Source organism: Onychostruthus taczanowskii, unplaced genomic scaffold, assembly GCF_017590055.1.
Source record: "Onychostruthus taczanowskii isolate IOZ18803 unplaced genomic scaffold, ASM1759005v1 scaffold19, whole genome shotgun sequence".
Lineage (NCBI taxonomy): Eukaryota > Metazoa > Chordata > Aves > Passeriformes > Passeridae > Onychostruthus > Onychostruthus taczanowskii.
Genome location: NW_024499128.1, coordinates 388,303 through 403,131, shown reverse-complemented (window position 1 = coordinate 403,131; position 14,829 = coordinate 388,303). Strand labels below are relative to the sequence as shown.

The 14,829-nt window shown below is 44.2% G+C and overlaps 1 protein-coding gene and 1 long non-coding RNA gene across 13 annotated transcripts in view; one reads left to right on the top strand and one right to left on the bottom strand.

Annotated features, from left to right (window-relative positions):
* Positions 1-14,829, bottom strand: part of NPRL3 (NPR3 like, GATOR1 complex subunit) — a 41,548-nt gene that overhangs the window by 15,389 nt on the left and 11,330 nt on the right. For 9 of the 12 annotated variants that reach the window (XM_041401527.1, XM_041401528.1, XM_041401536.1 and 6 more), the window contains 6 exons: positions 12,813-12,887; positions 10,591-10,744; positions 9,691-9,772; positions 3,446-3,583; positions 2,579-2,735; positions 568-674 (listed from right to left, as the gene is read on the bottom strand). In XM_041401527.1, coding sequence (XP_041257461.1) covers positions 568-674; positions 2,579-2,735; positions 3,446-3,583; positions 9,691-9,772; positions 10,591-10,744; positions 12,813-12,887 — 713 coding nt within the window. Of the gene's footprint in view, positions 1-567; positions 675-2,578; positions 2,736-3,445; positions 3,584-9,690; positions 9,773-10,590; positions 10,850-11,217; positions 11,238-12,812; positions 12,888-14,829 lie in introns of those variants that run through there. The other 3 variants (XM_041401537.1, XM_041401538.1, XM_041401532.1) reach the window with 3 other exon arrangements.
* LOC121334413 lies at positions 11,325-14,557 on the top strand. The gene is made up of 2 exons (XR_005952446.1): positions 11,325-12,253; positions 13,411-14,557. It is a non-coding gene; the product is annotated as an uncharacterized LOC121334413 (long non-coding RNA).

Below are 14,829 nucleotides of genomic sequence, written 5' to 3'. Positions count from 1 at the left end.
TGAGTTCCAAACAGACTCTAAAAGCATCTCAAAATCCAACAGAGGAAAGGTTGCCAATCTTCAGCCGAGCAAAAATACCCTCCCCTGCCTCCACATCTTCCTAGCAGTGGCTCTGCCTGCTCTCCAAATGGCCGTGGTGCCTTCTGTCTGTGACAAGGCACACAGTATGGAATGGCAGCACGTGAAACAACACAATGGCAACTTTTGCTGCTTTTGATTCATGTCAGCTACACAGAGAGCCCTATAAACCACGCCTTTAACTTAATCATAAAGTATTTCAGATTGTAAATGTTCCCATATTGGATATTTAGTGAGCAGGACAAGTAAAAATACTGACAGCAGCTCCACATGGTAAATATTGCTTTCAGGGCCCACAACAGCACGGAGGAATATTGTCCTCCCTGCCCACACTGGCTGTGCAAGTTCAGGCTCATGTAATGGTTTGTGCTTTGCACAGTCTCAACAAATTCATGAAGAAAGATCCCACTCTGTATCCAGTCAGGGAAGGAAAGTGCATCTGCACTCCTCAGCACTGTGCTGCCACCAACACATTTTCCTTCTACTTACAGGCAGACACTGGCATTTGGAGAAAGCATGTAGACATTGTTTTCACAAAGAGGATAAATAATAATTGCTTTGCCCCAGTAAACAAGATGTGCTGCAAGCTGGAAAACCTGTATTGAGAAAACAGGGAAAAATTAGGGGAGCAAAAATCAATATACAAACTCTCAGCAAGCGTTGCATACAACAACAAAAAGTCTCGTTTGAGTTGAAAGAAAAATGTTCCATCCTTTCACTCTGCCTTCAGAATAAATTCATGGTTTAATATAACATGTGGCAGATCAAAAAGCATTTGACAAGGTTATGAATTTCCAGAGATTCGCTTCACATTTCTAAGCAACTTAGTATTTCCTGCCTCAAAGGAATTCCTTCAAACTGTATCAATAGAAGTGTAGTTTCTTTTCATGCACCTCAAAACTATATTGCTTGATGCACAAAATGCATTGTGTTATACATGAAAACTAAAACAAAAGAATCAGTTTCTACTATGACAGAAACATAAAGGAAACCAATACTGCCTTTTTAGTGCATGGAGGTATTTCAGTAATGAACTACATAAAGTATTTTAATGTGTTAAACAAGTCAGTGGTTGCTAATGGCTCTGGAAAAGCCACATAAATAGTGTCTACAAGACATAAAATCCAGCCTGTATCATTAGATGCACTTAACTGTGCTTTTTTGTGGAGAACGAAACTACAGAAGCAGTAGGGAATTTCCAGAGTTCATCCCATAGCCAAGTAACACCACAGACCACTGCAGGCAGACCTGGAGTTTTATTACAAAGCAGGACCTTTCCCTTGGAACAGGAGAAGGCACTGACCTATGACCAGGAGAGCATGTGATGATGAGCTGTGCTTCCCCTGTCACACAGAGCACAGGTTGTGTCCCTGGGGCTGGATGGACCCTTAGGAGCATGGAGCAGCCCTTCCCTCTCTGGGATCAGCTCATGCAATCATCCCAAATGATCACAGTCATCCACAGGGGTCTCTCAGTGACCTCACAACTCACGTGAGTCTCATCCCTCCACTGGCTCAAACTTCCCTTTCCAAGGGCTCATCACGTCACCTCCAGCAATTCAGATTTGAGAGATGGTTGTCACTACTGGAAGGGCATTTGGAAAGAGCTGCTGGCTTGGGGACACTGGCTCAAAGTCTTTGCCCAAGCCTAAAATAAATCTTCTTCTCATGACTGCCAAGTCTGTGCACTAATGGACTAAGGGAAATGGATGGGAAGGTTTGTACAAGCATTCACAAGTCTTCAGTAAAAAGATCTTGGCAGCTCCAGGGGAAGCAACATATTTGGCCATGGCAGCTGTAAACCTGCACTTGCATTTTGGGTGCTTCATTTGCATGTAAACATCAACGTGGCAGGACCAAGACAGGCCACTGTGGTGTCAGTCAGGAGTACAACCTGCTGTGCTTTAACTACCAAACAGGAGGCACAGAGCAGACAGAACCACTCTCCTCAGAGGGACACAGGGATAGTCCTGAGGCAACAAACACAAGGAGAACAATGGGAAATTCCTGCTAGATAAGGGGAAAGGTTTCACTCTGTGCTGGTCAGGTGCTGGACCAGAGAGGCTGTGGAAGGCAGCCCTGGAGGTGCTCACAAGTTTTCATCAGCCTGGTTTAATGGACTTGTCCTGAGCAGTGGTGAGGAGTAGAGACCCCCAGGATGGGGAGTAGAGAGCCCCAGGATGGGGACTAGAAACACCTGGGATGGGGACTAGAGACACCTGGGATGGGGACTAGAGACACCTGGGATGGGGACTAGAGACTCCCAGGATGGGGATTCTCATCCAAGACTGTGGCTGCAGGGCTGCCCAGCACTGTCCCTGCACCCCTGCCTTTGTTTCTCCAGCCCTTCCCCAGGCTCCAGGGCAGGTACCTTCTCTCCCTGCTCTGTGCTCACATCGAGGGAGCTGCCATGCTCCTGCCCCACACAAGCCCACGGGCACACAGGAGAAAACACCTCGTGATTTAAAGAGCTCTCAGCAGCTGCTGACAGCTCCCCGTACCTGCAGCAATGCCAAGTCAGCATCTTGAGCCAGTTGCTGCAAATTCTTCACAGCAGAGGTAGTTTTAATTACTCTCACCAGGGCAGGAGAGCAGTCCAACGGGAGCTCATTAAGCAATGACTTCTCATCATTTAAAAGTAATAAGGCATGGTAAGGCCTGCAGAAAAATAGAATACATTTGCACAGTAAACTGCAGCTTTTCCTGAAGGCTTTGTTATTCCCACACCACGATAGCTGGGGTCAATGTAATGGTAAAAAAAGAATTTCTAATATCATCCTTTTGCTCTAACTGGGTTCAAAATCAGCTTATTTTAATGCTACAGCATAAGAGGCTCCCTGTGAAAAGGAGACAGAGGGTTATATGGTAACTGGATACCCCAGTGACAAGGAAAAAAGACTGCACTGCATTGGCACACAATTGAGAACAAGTCTGAGAACTGCTCATCTGCATTACTGAAATACAGAATGGAGTAGAAGAAAGGAAGAAAGCAGAAGTTAATTACTTTTGCAGGTAAACAAACACAGGAAATAAGGTATCACAGGACCAGGGCTCTCTCTTCCAAAAGCAGAATTACTTCTGGACCAACAGATTAAAATGAACACACAATTCCTGGCTGCAAACAGTGCAGGCCACTCTTGCAGCATCCCCTCAGTACAAGCACCTAAAGTGAACACCAAGGCTGTGGCTTCCAACCACCATGAATCCAGCAGCACCACAGAGCCACGGCAGCAGCTCCAGGGAGCTCTGTCTGCTCCACAGCCCAGTCACACCATCCCCCTGCCTGAGCCACCTCAGGCATCTGCAGCATCACCCTTGGAACAGGAGCAAGGACTGGCCACACTCTGAGGGGCAGAGCTTGCTCTTACCTGATGGATTTCAGACTTCTCTCGATTGCTTCTGGGGGTATGAAGTTGGTGGCAACATAGTGGATTTTGTGAGGAAGGCAGAAACTCACTTCCAGCCAGTTGTTGATGTGTAAACGAACCACCCCTGTCGTGCAGAGACTAAAATAGGAAGGCAATCAATCCATACAGCATTTACCCTGAATCACAAATGAGAACAGTGGTCCAGGGTCACCCCTGCACAGAAATCAGATCAGGACAGGAAAAGACTGCACCCTGTCTGTCCCCAGGCTGGCTGAGGACCAGCTGACTCCTAACTGCAAGGGCCCCCACAGCTGGACACACAGAGCACCATCCCCTAGAGCATTTTGAGGGAGAACTGAAAGACTTCACCACTGACCTTCTGCTCCCTCTGCCCTTAACATTGCAGCAGTGTCTTAAGTTAAAAAAGTTTATTCAAGATCCACTGCAAGGCAAAGGAAAATTCTCTAGGTCAAAACTGCAAAGGGCAAAGATGAACTGGGCACAATGTTTTCACCTCCAATTTCCATCTTCCCCTCCAAGCAAAAGGAAAAGAGGATGTCTGTACTGGGCAAGGGCTGTCCCAAGCAGCACATTTCCACAATAACAGCCTCCTTGTGTTCTGCTTAGGTTGTTTGTTTCCTTACTAACCTCTTCCTGCTTGTTACATGAAATCACAAACGTGCCTGTTACATGGTTTCTTCATTCTAGGAAACCACAGGGACTGAGCTAAACCCTCCAGCTGACTCCAGACAACAGGACTGGAGTGGAAGCAATGGATGTCCCAGGAATAACAAAGACAATAAAGTCAGACCCTGGAGCTCAGCCTGAAAGCAACAATAAGCCTCTTCTACTGAAAAAAAAATCCAAAAAGCTGGAGATTAGAGCCAGGATCATCATTCAGGTGCTTTACAGAAGTCTGCAAATCTAGACAAGAGGTGGAATACACCCCAGGAGGGAACTATATTTACTTAAAATGGGGAATGTACCATAAGGAGCTAAGGCAGCACCACCCTGCAAACCCTCACAATATTCCCATTCCACAGGCAGGGAATGCTGGCCTGGGAACAGCTGTGCTGGGAGGAAGCAGCAAGGTCCACCACACCTTTTCATGAGTTAGGAACACAAAAACTAATCTATCTCAAGCTCTACACCTGAGAACTGAATTTGTCAATGCCCTTCAGTTTTAAACTTTCTTTCCAAAGAATGCTTTTTGGCTTAAAATCAAATTTCAAAGTTTGCATTCTGAAAATTCCAGCCTTAATTTTAAATTCAAAGCGTGTTGAGACTTGCAATTTGACTTTTGTGTCAATAACTGCCATGAATTTCCCCTTCTACACAAAACAGATTAAAAAACATTCCAGGAACAGGCCAGGAGCAAATACACATCTGGAAAAGTCTTTATGTGATGATTTAACCATTTATAACCAGATTCAACTGCAGGTCACAAACTAACATGTTCTTATTCAAGCTCATCTGGCTGTGTGGAGGGTTTGGAGAGAGCAGAAATTTCAGCTTTAAACAAAAACACTGGGTAGCTTTGGCTGCTGGTGCAACTACTCACCAAACCACAACAGAGTGGTGAGAGAGCAAACAGCATCCCCTCCCACCTCGCACATGACCAGACTCATGGGCAACATCTCACTGCACACAACACTTTTCAAAAGGTTTTGTTCTCAAATCTTGCATGGAGCTCTGGAAAATGCTGATTTTTCAAGCTGCAAATGGAGCAGATACCGTGTGTTTTCCTCTTTTTAAAAGGCACTGAGAGGGTGAATCCAGTGTTTCTCTGCCCCCACCAGCTCTGATCTGCTCAGAGGCTCCCAGCCCTAAAGGAACATGCAAAGCACAAACACCTCTGGTTTAGTTCATTAAATGCTGCAGCTCCAGTAACACTGCCTATCCCACCACAAACAACTGACAGATAAAGCTGGATTCCCTCAAAATACATCAGGGATGTATGTATTTTGAGCTGAAGCTGTGGGTATCCACACCATCTCCCAGGCCAAATCCTCACAAGGGGAAACATGGCAATAAAGGAATGGGACAAGTGAGTTCAGAGACCACCTGAAAGCTCTTGGGGTTGTAAAAACAGGTTACCCAAGAGCAGCAGAGATACATGAAAGCATGAAACACTTGCAGGGTCATTTTCCCTGCAGAGTTTGACATTCAGACAAAGATCCAGTTGGTTCCTTTCACTGTTTGGTCCAAGTGCACTAAAGGCAAAAGCTTTAATTACATAATTACACTCTCCACAGCATAATTTTGTCTACAGTGCACTGTACAACAAGAGCCTAGAATTAAAGACAACAAGAAAACCAGATTTTCAGTTCTGATCTGGATCTTAATTTTATTCTTCTGCATTTGCATTCAGCTGTACAATTTCCAGCCTTCATTATAGCTTTATGAACACAATTTCTCCTTCACCTGCCCCTCCTTAGATGGAAAATAATTAAGTGTCTGTAATTTGACAAGAACAAGCTACACCCTCCAGCAGCAACACTTGCAACTGCCCTTGGCCAGCCAGCAGAGTTAAATAATGACCCCAGCATAGACACAAACATTCAGGCAAGAGGGTATTAAACCTTCCAAGACATTTTATTCCATAAAAACTTTGTTTCAACACTTCTTTTTTAATCTCTGGTTGGTAAGACCTGATGAGCGATCTGAGGGATACATGGCCAAGGATCAGGATGATCAGATAACAGAGCTAGAAATTGAGACAGGGAGAGGCAAACAGGAAAAAGCTGTTTAATGTCTCTCCATCATAAGAGCCCATGAGACATCTCACGATACAAGAAGGAGCAAAGTTCAGAAGAAATAGAAAGAAACACAAAAAGTAGTTAAAGCCATGGACCTCCTTATCAGAGGATGCTGTGGTTGTTCAATATTTGCTCTGGCTCACAGGACTGTGGGCTAATTCCGGGAAGTGAGATCAGCTGAAAGCTGCTGAATGTACAGAAACTGCTCCAGAGCTGCAGGAAGCTGGGGAATATTTTAGGGATTATCACTGCTCTTTTGCTCTGTTCTGCTGTGTCCTGAACTGTGAGCTACTGCCCCAAAATGAGAACATGAAAGTTTGCCAGCATCTCCCAGAACTGCAGCCTTTTCCATAACTATTGGCAAAACAAAGAAATCCCCCTTCACATTTATAAAAGAGTTATGAATCCCTACATATACACACCTCATATCACATCTATCCTGTTTATATCAGAAATTAGCCCCATGTTTTTGAGTGTGGTGGAGATGAGTGTGTAGCTTTGGAGTTTGTTTTTTCCTAGAGGTTGTGACTACTCAGAGCTTTGAAATGATTTCACATTTCCTTATAAAGGACAAAAGGCTGTCCTTTGATAAATAACTGTAGTTGAATTATATTTTACAGCACAGCCAAAGAAATAACATTAAGTCTTATAGAATTATTCCCTGAACTGATATGGGCTACATCTACCACACAGTTAAGTCCCACGAGGCTAAAAATTTATAAAGGCTCTTTCTGTACTAAAAAGAAAATACAAACAACCTAAACCTCCCCCAAAACCTCTCCATACTTTCACTTTTATTCCAATGCAAAGCTAAAAGAAATTTGCTAGAACAAGACAGGCAGTTAGTAACTATCAAACTCACACATTATCTACAGTTGCAAATAAAACTATGTGAAAGCTCCTCAAAAGAAACACATATTGTAATACCAGTAAGATTTTCAGCACTGGAAGTCCTGAAAACTTTCCTGGGCCTAAAAACCATTTCTTTCTGTTCCACACCAATGCTTCAGTTTGGGGACGAGATGAAGACTCAATTTTCTGAATTAATCAAAAAGAAACATTCTAGTTCTCTCCATTAGAGACAAAATGTCCCAGGGAGTAGAAGCTGAAAGCCTCTGAGCTGTCAGTGTTAATACCACTCCATTGCTAGTCAAGATGTCCTGGGTACTGATCCTGCCTTATGGAACACAAGCATCTCATTCAAAACCAAGGAACACTTTGAAGAACAGAAATATTCCTCTACTTGTGGTTTTGCACAAACCAACTTGCTCAGGGACATGCTGGGTCTTGCCTGAAATACCTCAGCACCATCTACAGGAAGCCAAGGGCTCGACAGCACCTCTGGAGCAACCCTGGAAACTGGGCTGCAATTGCAGAAATCAGCAGGCACTTGGAAATGCTGGTTGGAGCAAATCTCAAACGGAGAGCTGGGCTCCATCTGCAATTCAAAGTGCTCTCTCCACTCCACTGGCTGTTCTCCTACAGCCAAAGGCTATGCCAGAATTCTCTGTAAATTCAGAACAGCACATTGTCACTGCATGCATCCGAAGGTTTGCCCTTCCCAGCACTCCCTTCTCCTTTAAAAGCCACAGAGCAAATCTTTCCATCTTCCCTCTGAGGTCATTCACACTCCTCCACACTCTCTAGGTGGCCTAAATCCCTCTTGAAATGTGGTGTCCAAACGAGATTAAATAGTCATTACAGCAGGAGTTTTACAACTGTGAGCAGGATTGGTGCCTATCTTACAGACAAGACTTATTTTATGCATTCTTGTCTATCTGGTTTTTTTTGTAACCCCATGTCACTTATGACTAACCCTCACTTCACAGAAGACCACACAGGCTTCACTCCAGAGCTGCTGCCACACAGGAATAATTAATTCATCTTGGAGAAAATTGTATTTCTAAAACCCTTTTTCTATCTTACTAAAAAATCATTTTAAATTTATGCCTGCCTGGCAAGGTGCAGCAGCTCCTCCCAGCTGATGTGACTGCAGGTATAACAAGCATATTTCCTATGCTCTCATATGAAGTATTAATAGAAAAACCCTGCAGAACATCTCCTTATCACCCAACAGCACTGTCAGCTCCTTTTCAAGTACAACTTTCCAATCAAGCACACAGGCACTTCAGATTTTTACCAACACCAGTAAGGTCTTACATTTGCTTTTGACAGTGTCATACAAAAGTGTCAAAATCCAACTTGCACCACTTCTTCCCCACTCACAATGAGGGAGAAACTGCCTTGTTTTACAGCTGGGGGCAGCACCAAAGTGTATTTCTCCATGGTCTGTCTACTCCTCCTTATCTCTGGGAAGGCTCACATCAGCACAGTCCATGAGCTCGGGCTCTGTGTTGCTACAGTCACAGCTAAATGCCACAAGATGTCACTGTGTCCCTAAAATATTTGGAAACACGATTAGAGTTTGCTCAGTCATAAATACATAGCCATAGAGGAACAGATAAATATAATTGGAATATTAGAATTACAGGCTGCATAAAAACTTCCTTACTTAAAAGTTTAGTACTTAAACTTTAGTACTTAGGTTTTGTGCAAGGTCTGTGGAACCATATACCACATCTCTTCAAACAAGATGAAATTCACAGCTCTGGAACATAAAGAGCAGCTTAGTAGAAGTTTTCTGATGCTCTTTGCAACCATTATATTATTTAGGCTCCCAATGCCTTCCTTCTAGGGCTCTGATCCCCTTTGTACATGAGAAGCCACAACCCAGGGAGGATAAAGGGTTCCCTGAGGAACTCCAGCCTGATTCCCTGAATCCCTGGCAAACACCCCAAGCAAGGGCCACAGCATCTTCCCCCCCATAGAGAGGTTCTGTGTCCGTCTGTCCAGGCCCTTCCCCAAGCACACTCCTAGCTGCAGGAGCCTCTGGGTCCCTGGAGGCAGCACTGACAGGCACAGACTCCTGCTAAAGTTCAACAAGAACCCCACACTGCTTTGAACTTTGCCAGAACTTCTAATCCAGTCAAGAAACAGCATGTTACACCTTCCATTCTGCTGGAAGTCTCAGCATCTCATCCAAATTTGCTGTCCAGACATGCACAAATGGGGCAAGAGCAGTACCTGACTTGCCATCAGTGCTCCTGCAGCACTTTCCCCTTAGCTGCAGGTTTAGAGCACTTCCCCAGTGCTGTGATGCCCCTGTTATGACACTTGGCAGTTCTGCATTTCACTTGTCAACAGATGGCCCTGTGCTAAGGAAGAAAATAATAATAATTCTTAAAGCTGTGACAGACATCATCAGCTTTTAAGAACGAGACACCAAAGACAGACTAAGGTAATGATTAGGATAGCAATTCTGCAAACATTTCATCTGACTTCCAGGCTTCACATTGCTCTGCCTGGTTTAAAACCCAAATCCCATTGATTAACAGCACGAGGAAGTGGATAATATCCTTAGGAACAAAGCCAAGAGATTTCAATGAGAAACAGCATACTAGGAGCTAAGACTAAAATCCAGCTTACCTGTCATATGTCTCTTTGAGATCTCTGGCCAGTTTGCACTTGGGTAGGATGTGATGAAAAGGTGACTGGGGCCCTTCTGTGGCTACAGAAAGATTCCAAACAAGAAAGTAAATAACTGACTTCAAATCAAAGAGTTTCCTCTTCCCCCACTGGGTATCAACATGTATCTTAGGGACAGAATTTGTATAATTTTAATCTACAATTATCTTTCAAATCTTTTACAATAACTCAAGTTACATGTTAAGATGATAATAGTGAATTACTGCCAACTTCTGCTAAACCTCAGTTAAGCACATGTAACCAAATTTGACAAATGATGACTTTAAATGCTTTGTTTTTCTAGATGCTGGCTTTAATTTTTAATGCTTGCAGCAAGATATGCATCACTGTCAAGAGTTCACCTTAAATAGTACATACTGTTATGAGCATTACAGTTACACAGCATTTTCCAAGTACACTCTATAAAAATGCTCTGTAACTGTTTGCTAGTCAGGTAACAGCACAAAAGAGTGAAGCTTCCACATAAGGAGTCTGGTGACTCAGCAGACAGCATTAAAGCATGCAAAACTTGCTCTAGGCCACACAGGAGCTCTTCCATATCAGCCTGACAGGGAGAGGCAAACATGATGGATCAGTGCACAGTCTCCAGGGATTGTGCTGAACTTAACTAGCAAAGACAGCAAAGAGACTACTTCACCTCTAAAACTCACATCTCTGCACAGGGATAGTGAACTTGGCTGAGGCAAAATGCAGGGAAAAGCTGTCAAAAGCTGTCAGAATGCTACAGAGCACCAAAACTTGTTCACAGTGATCCCAGGCACAAGAGAAGCAAGAAGGCACAACCAGCACCTCTCTGGAAGAGAGCTCCAGCTCAGAGCCCCTGCTGCTGAAAGCACTCACCCTCTGACATGGCAGACACCTCGTCCTGGATGGCCAGGATGAGCTTGGCCTCGCGGGTGAGGTACTGGCAGCGGCGCTCCTCGTGCTGCAGGACGATGGCGATCCTGCGCGACAGGTTGTGCAGGCAGCTGATCACGGACGGGTCCGCGTTGGCCTGCGGGGAGCGCGAGCAGCCACTGAGCCACGGGCACGTGCAACCACAGGCACGATGGGGAACAGGCAAATGGTTTTCCATTCAGACCGAAAATCAGCCTCTTGACTGGATAAAGAACAGAATTTTCTCTACCCGTAGCCAAGCAGAAGCTCAGGGGTGTCTAAATGTAATTTGGATTTCTAAGCTCGTCTAAGTGCATGAAAGGAACACCACACCTGGGGAGGGATAGCCCTGTCTGGTTTGTTTTTCCAGTTGTTAACAGGCCTTCTACCAGCAGAGAGCAAAGACCTCAACTTCACACAGTGAGACAAGAAAGTGTCAAGCTTTTTGAAAAGGCAGAATATCCCAATGTTCAGGTTAAACTCACTGGCAGCACAAGGGCTGCAGTGCCTTTAACATGTCCCACTAACTCCATGTTGCCACACTGGTGTTTGTCCCATGTCCAGACAAGGCAGTAACTAGGTAACAATTACCAGCTCATGACCAATATTTTCATCCCAAATCTGAATTAATTTGGATCTATGCTCCCAAAAAATCACAAATATAGCTTATTACTAACACTGCATTTATGAAAGTCCCAGAACGAAAGTGCTGGAAAAATCTATCACATCAGTACAGCTGCCAAGGGGGGTGAGGGGGAATTCACTAGCTCCAGCATGAGTCAGCAGCTGCTTCGTGTTTGTTAAGACTTTTAAAGGAATTTAAAGTTCTGGCAACTGACCACTTGGCACAGAAACCAGCAAACCGTGACTCATCATTTTTTGACTCTGCTGTTCTTGCTGAGTCACGCCACGTTGGTAGCCCTGAAGCTCAAACACAGCAGGATCAGTGCTGATTATCACACTTGGGCCTTTGCCTGCTCTGTCTGCCCACTGCAGATGGACACTCATCTTTATCTCTGAGGGCCTCCACCCAGCTCCTGCACTGCACTGCTCCATCCCAGGAAAAAATTTCCACTTGCTTCTTGCCCAACACTTTTCAGAAACCTGACTGCTTCCTGTGAACCAAGAGTGTCTCATTTGGCAAATGGATTTTGTGCTGTAACACACACACAATTACATCAGTATCATCACAGGGCTGAAGGGCAAAGAAAGCAAGTTTTCCTAGAAGAACTAGAAATTAAATTCCAGAAAAATGCGGGCTAGTCTTCACTGTGAATGAATTCATTGGTTTCAGCACTTCTGCTACCACATGGCTCAGTGTGCATCAATGTGTGTGTTTGAAGGTGCATCTACACACACCTCCCTGCAAGCAAAGCTCAGGACTTTAACAGATCACCAAAACAACATCTCTTAACATGTGAAATCTAAAATCAACTCCTCCATTGCAAATTCAGCACTCCCTGACCCAGGAGTGTCCTAAAGCACAGGAACATAGGATTCCCAGCAGAGCTCTGTAAACAATTTCTGGCTTGATTCAGGTACTTGTCCTGTGTGAAACCTTGCTCCTCATCTGAGGACAAGCCAAGCAGGCTGGGGCCATGTCCATGTCACCACTGCAAAGCCAATGGTAAGAAAAGTACTACTGCTAAAAGAAAAAAATAATCCCTTCACAAGCAGGGAGCTGGAGGTTTTTAAATCATGACATTACATCCAGTCGAGCACAAATCAACCATTTCCACAAAGATGATTATTCTAGCTCCCTCTTTTATTTTTAAACAACCTGTGGACTGGGAAAAGAAAGCCAGAGCTCAGAAATCAAGCAATGCTTGAATATAATGAAATTTCCAGGGCTTTATACACCTAATTAGCCAAGCCAGGATCCCTTAATACCAGCATCTAGTTAATAGAGGAAGCCTGAAAAAAAGTTCCAGGCAGAAACTAAGTATTTGTTCCAGGTTTTTGCTGAGCATTGAAACCTCTTTATTCTTCACTTGTACCTTCTTCTCATTTAGCTGCTCAGCTGCTGCTCCCTGGCACTCTCCCTTTGCAGTGACCTCACTGCTGAGAGGAGGCAGCTTTCTAACACTGGCCATTAATCATAAAACAAGCCTGGAGTGTGAGCTACTGCATTGTCTCATGCATCCAAGGCACATCTCACTGTCAGATGGAATGGAGACAGTCCTTACCCTTAGTGCAAACACCACATTGAACAGAATCATGGTGGGCATCTCTCTCTTTGGTGAGGGGTCAGTTTTGGATACCTGAAAAATATTTTTTAGAAAATCCCATCAGCTAGTGTCAGCTGGAGACATTAACAGAACGACAGGAATAAAAAAAAAAATAATTTAAAAATAGTTAAATAACAAGCTGAGAAAGAGAGCAGACAATTCAACATATAATATCAAATACAACTGGCAAAAAATAGAACTATGCTTTTGTTTTTAACTGGAGTGTCACAGTTACTCTACAACACTGCCTTTGCTGAGCAACTGTGAAGACTTAAGCAAAGCCTTTAAGTCACAAGCATGGAAATGAGTGTCAGTTAAGACAGCACTCTTACTTAGTGTCTCTGTCATTACACTTAGCATCATTAGGGACCTTAGGAATAGGCCACACCTATTCCTTCCTTTCCTAAAATCCCCATTCAAATTTCATCCTGTTACAAGCTACTGCTTTTATCAGACAAAATATGTTCTAGAAGAGCAGTACTAAAATAAAAGGTCTGATTTTTCCCTTCCTGCAGGATTTCAAACACATTATCCAGCCCCTCTATTCTCTTTGTAGCAGAGAGCTCCATTCCTAAGGCAGATTCAAACTTTCCAGTGAGAAGAAACAGCTGGAGCTGACACAAGCAAATGGGATTTGCACAGCCAGACCAACACCGAAGGGAGCACGTGTCGCCACAAGATGGAGCACAAAATGCAGAGGTCATTCCCAGCTCCCCTGCAGCCCCCTGCTCAACACCCACCCAATCCCAACCTGCCAGGCCAAACAATAGCTGGTCTCTACCCAAAGTATGTGCAGCACCTGAGCCAGGGCAAACACAGAGCAGCATCTCCCCTTCCCCACAGGTTCCAAGCACCAGCAGTGAATTGCTCAGGACTGAATTCCAAAATCTGTCTGCTTTCACTCAGGAGTCTCAACATTTAGAAAACTAAGAGGTGATACATATTCTGGGGGCTTTTTTGTCCTAAAGGGAAAATTGTATTCTGTCAGAAAGGCAGTGATGGGAGAGTGGTAAAGGCAGTTTACTGTGTTTATCTGTTCTGGAGTTACAGGTTCCAGGACACCTTGTGAATTTCCAAGTGTAAGGACTGATCCTGTTCCTTCCTTCACATCAGAGAAACTAACATCAGCTGGGATGCAGGCTAGATTTCATATCAACTCATGTCCAGAAAAAAGAAGAACACTGAGCTCGGAAGGAAAATGCTGAAGGAATTTGAAGAATGCAGAACACTGCTACATAAAAAGCAATCTGGCACACAGGATTAAATGTTTGTGCTCTTGCAACTCCTGAATCTCATTGGAGTAAGAATTTGCTGAGCTGTCTTGTGGATTAATTTACTGCAGTATGAATTCTGAGGAAACTCAAAGCAGAGGCTGTTGGGTTACTCCAGACACTGCCTGAGCTCCATGGAAAAGCAGCTCCATCTGGCTTCCTCCTAACTGCAGGAGGGTCCCAGATTTAGACTGACACAAACCAGCAGAGGTGGCTGCCACATCTAGAAGATTCTGGACTCTACAAAGTTCTGGGGTGCCTCCTAGGATGATAAGACACACCCAAAAAGAAGTTCCTTCAGAAGTAACAAAAAAGTGTTTACAGCTCTTTATAACTTTATTTATTTGCCCAGATACAATTTTATTTAGACAAACTGAAATGAAGTAACATCTAGCAATTAGGATTAAACTGACTGGAAACAATGTACAATAATAAGTGGTGAAAAAAATGCAAATACAAGCAAATACAAATTTTCAGCCTTGCTTACAGCACATTTAGGAAGTTAAACCTTTCAGATGAGATAAACATAAGAAAGAAAAATGATCTGAGGGAGAACAGGCCACTGCTGTCAGAGCCTTGAGGGCACCAAAAGGTCTTAATGGCCCTGGCCATGACCTGTTCCCACACACAAAACCCCCCTCCAGAGTCCATGACCTGGGAGCCCCGTTTAAGCTCAGCCAGGGCCTGGAGCTGTGCCTGTGTCC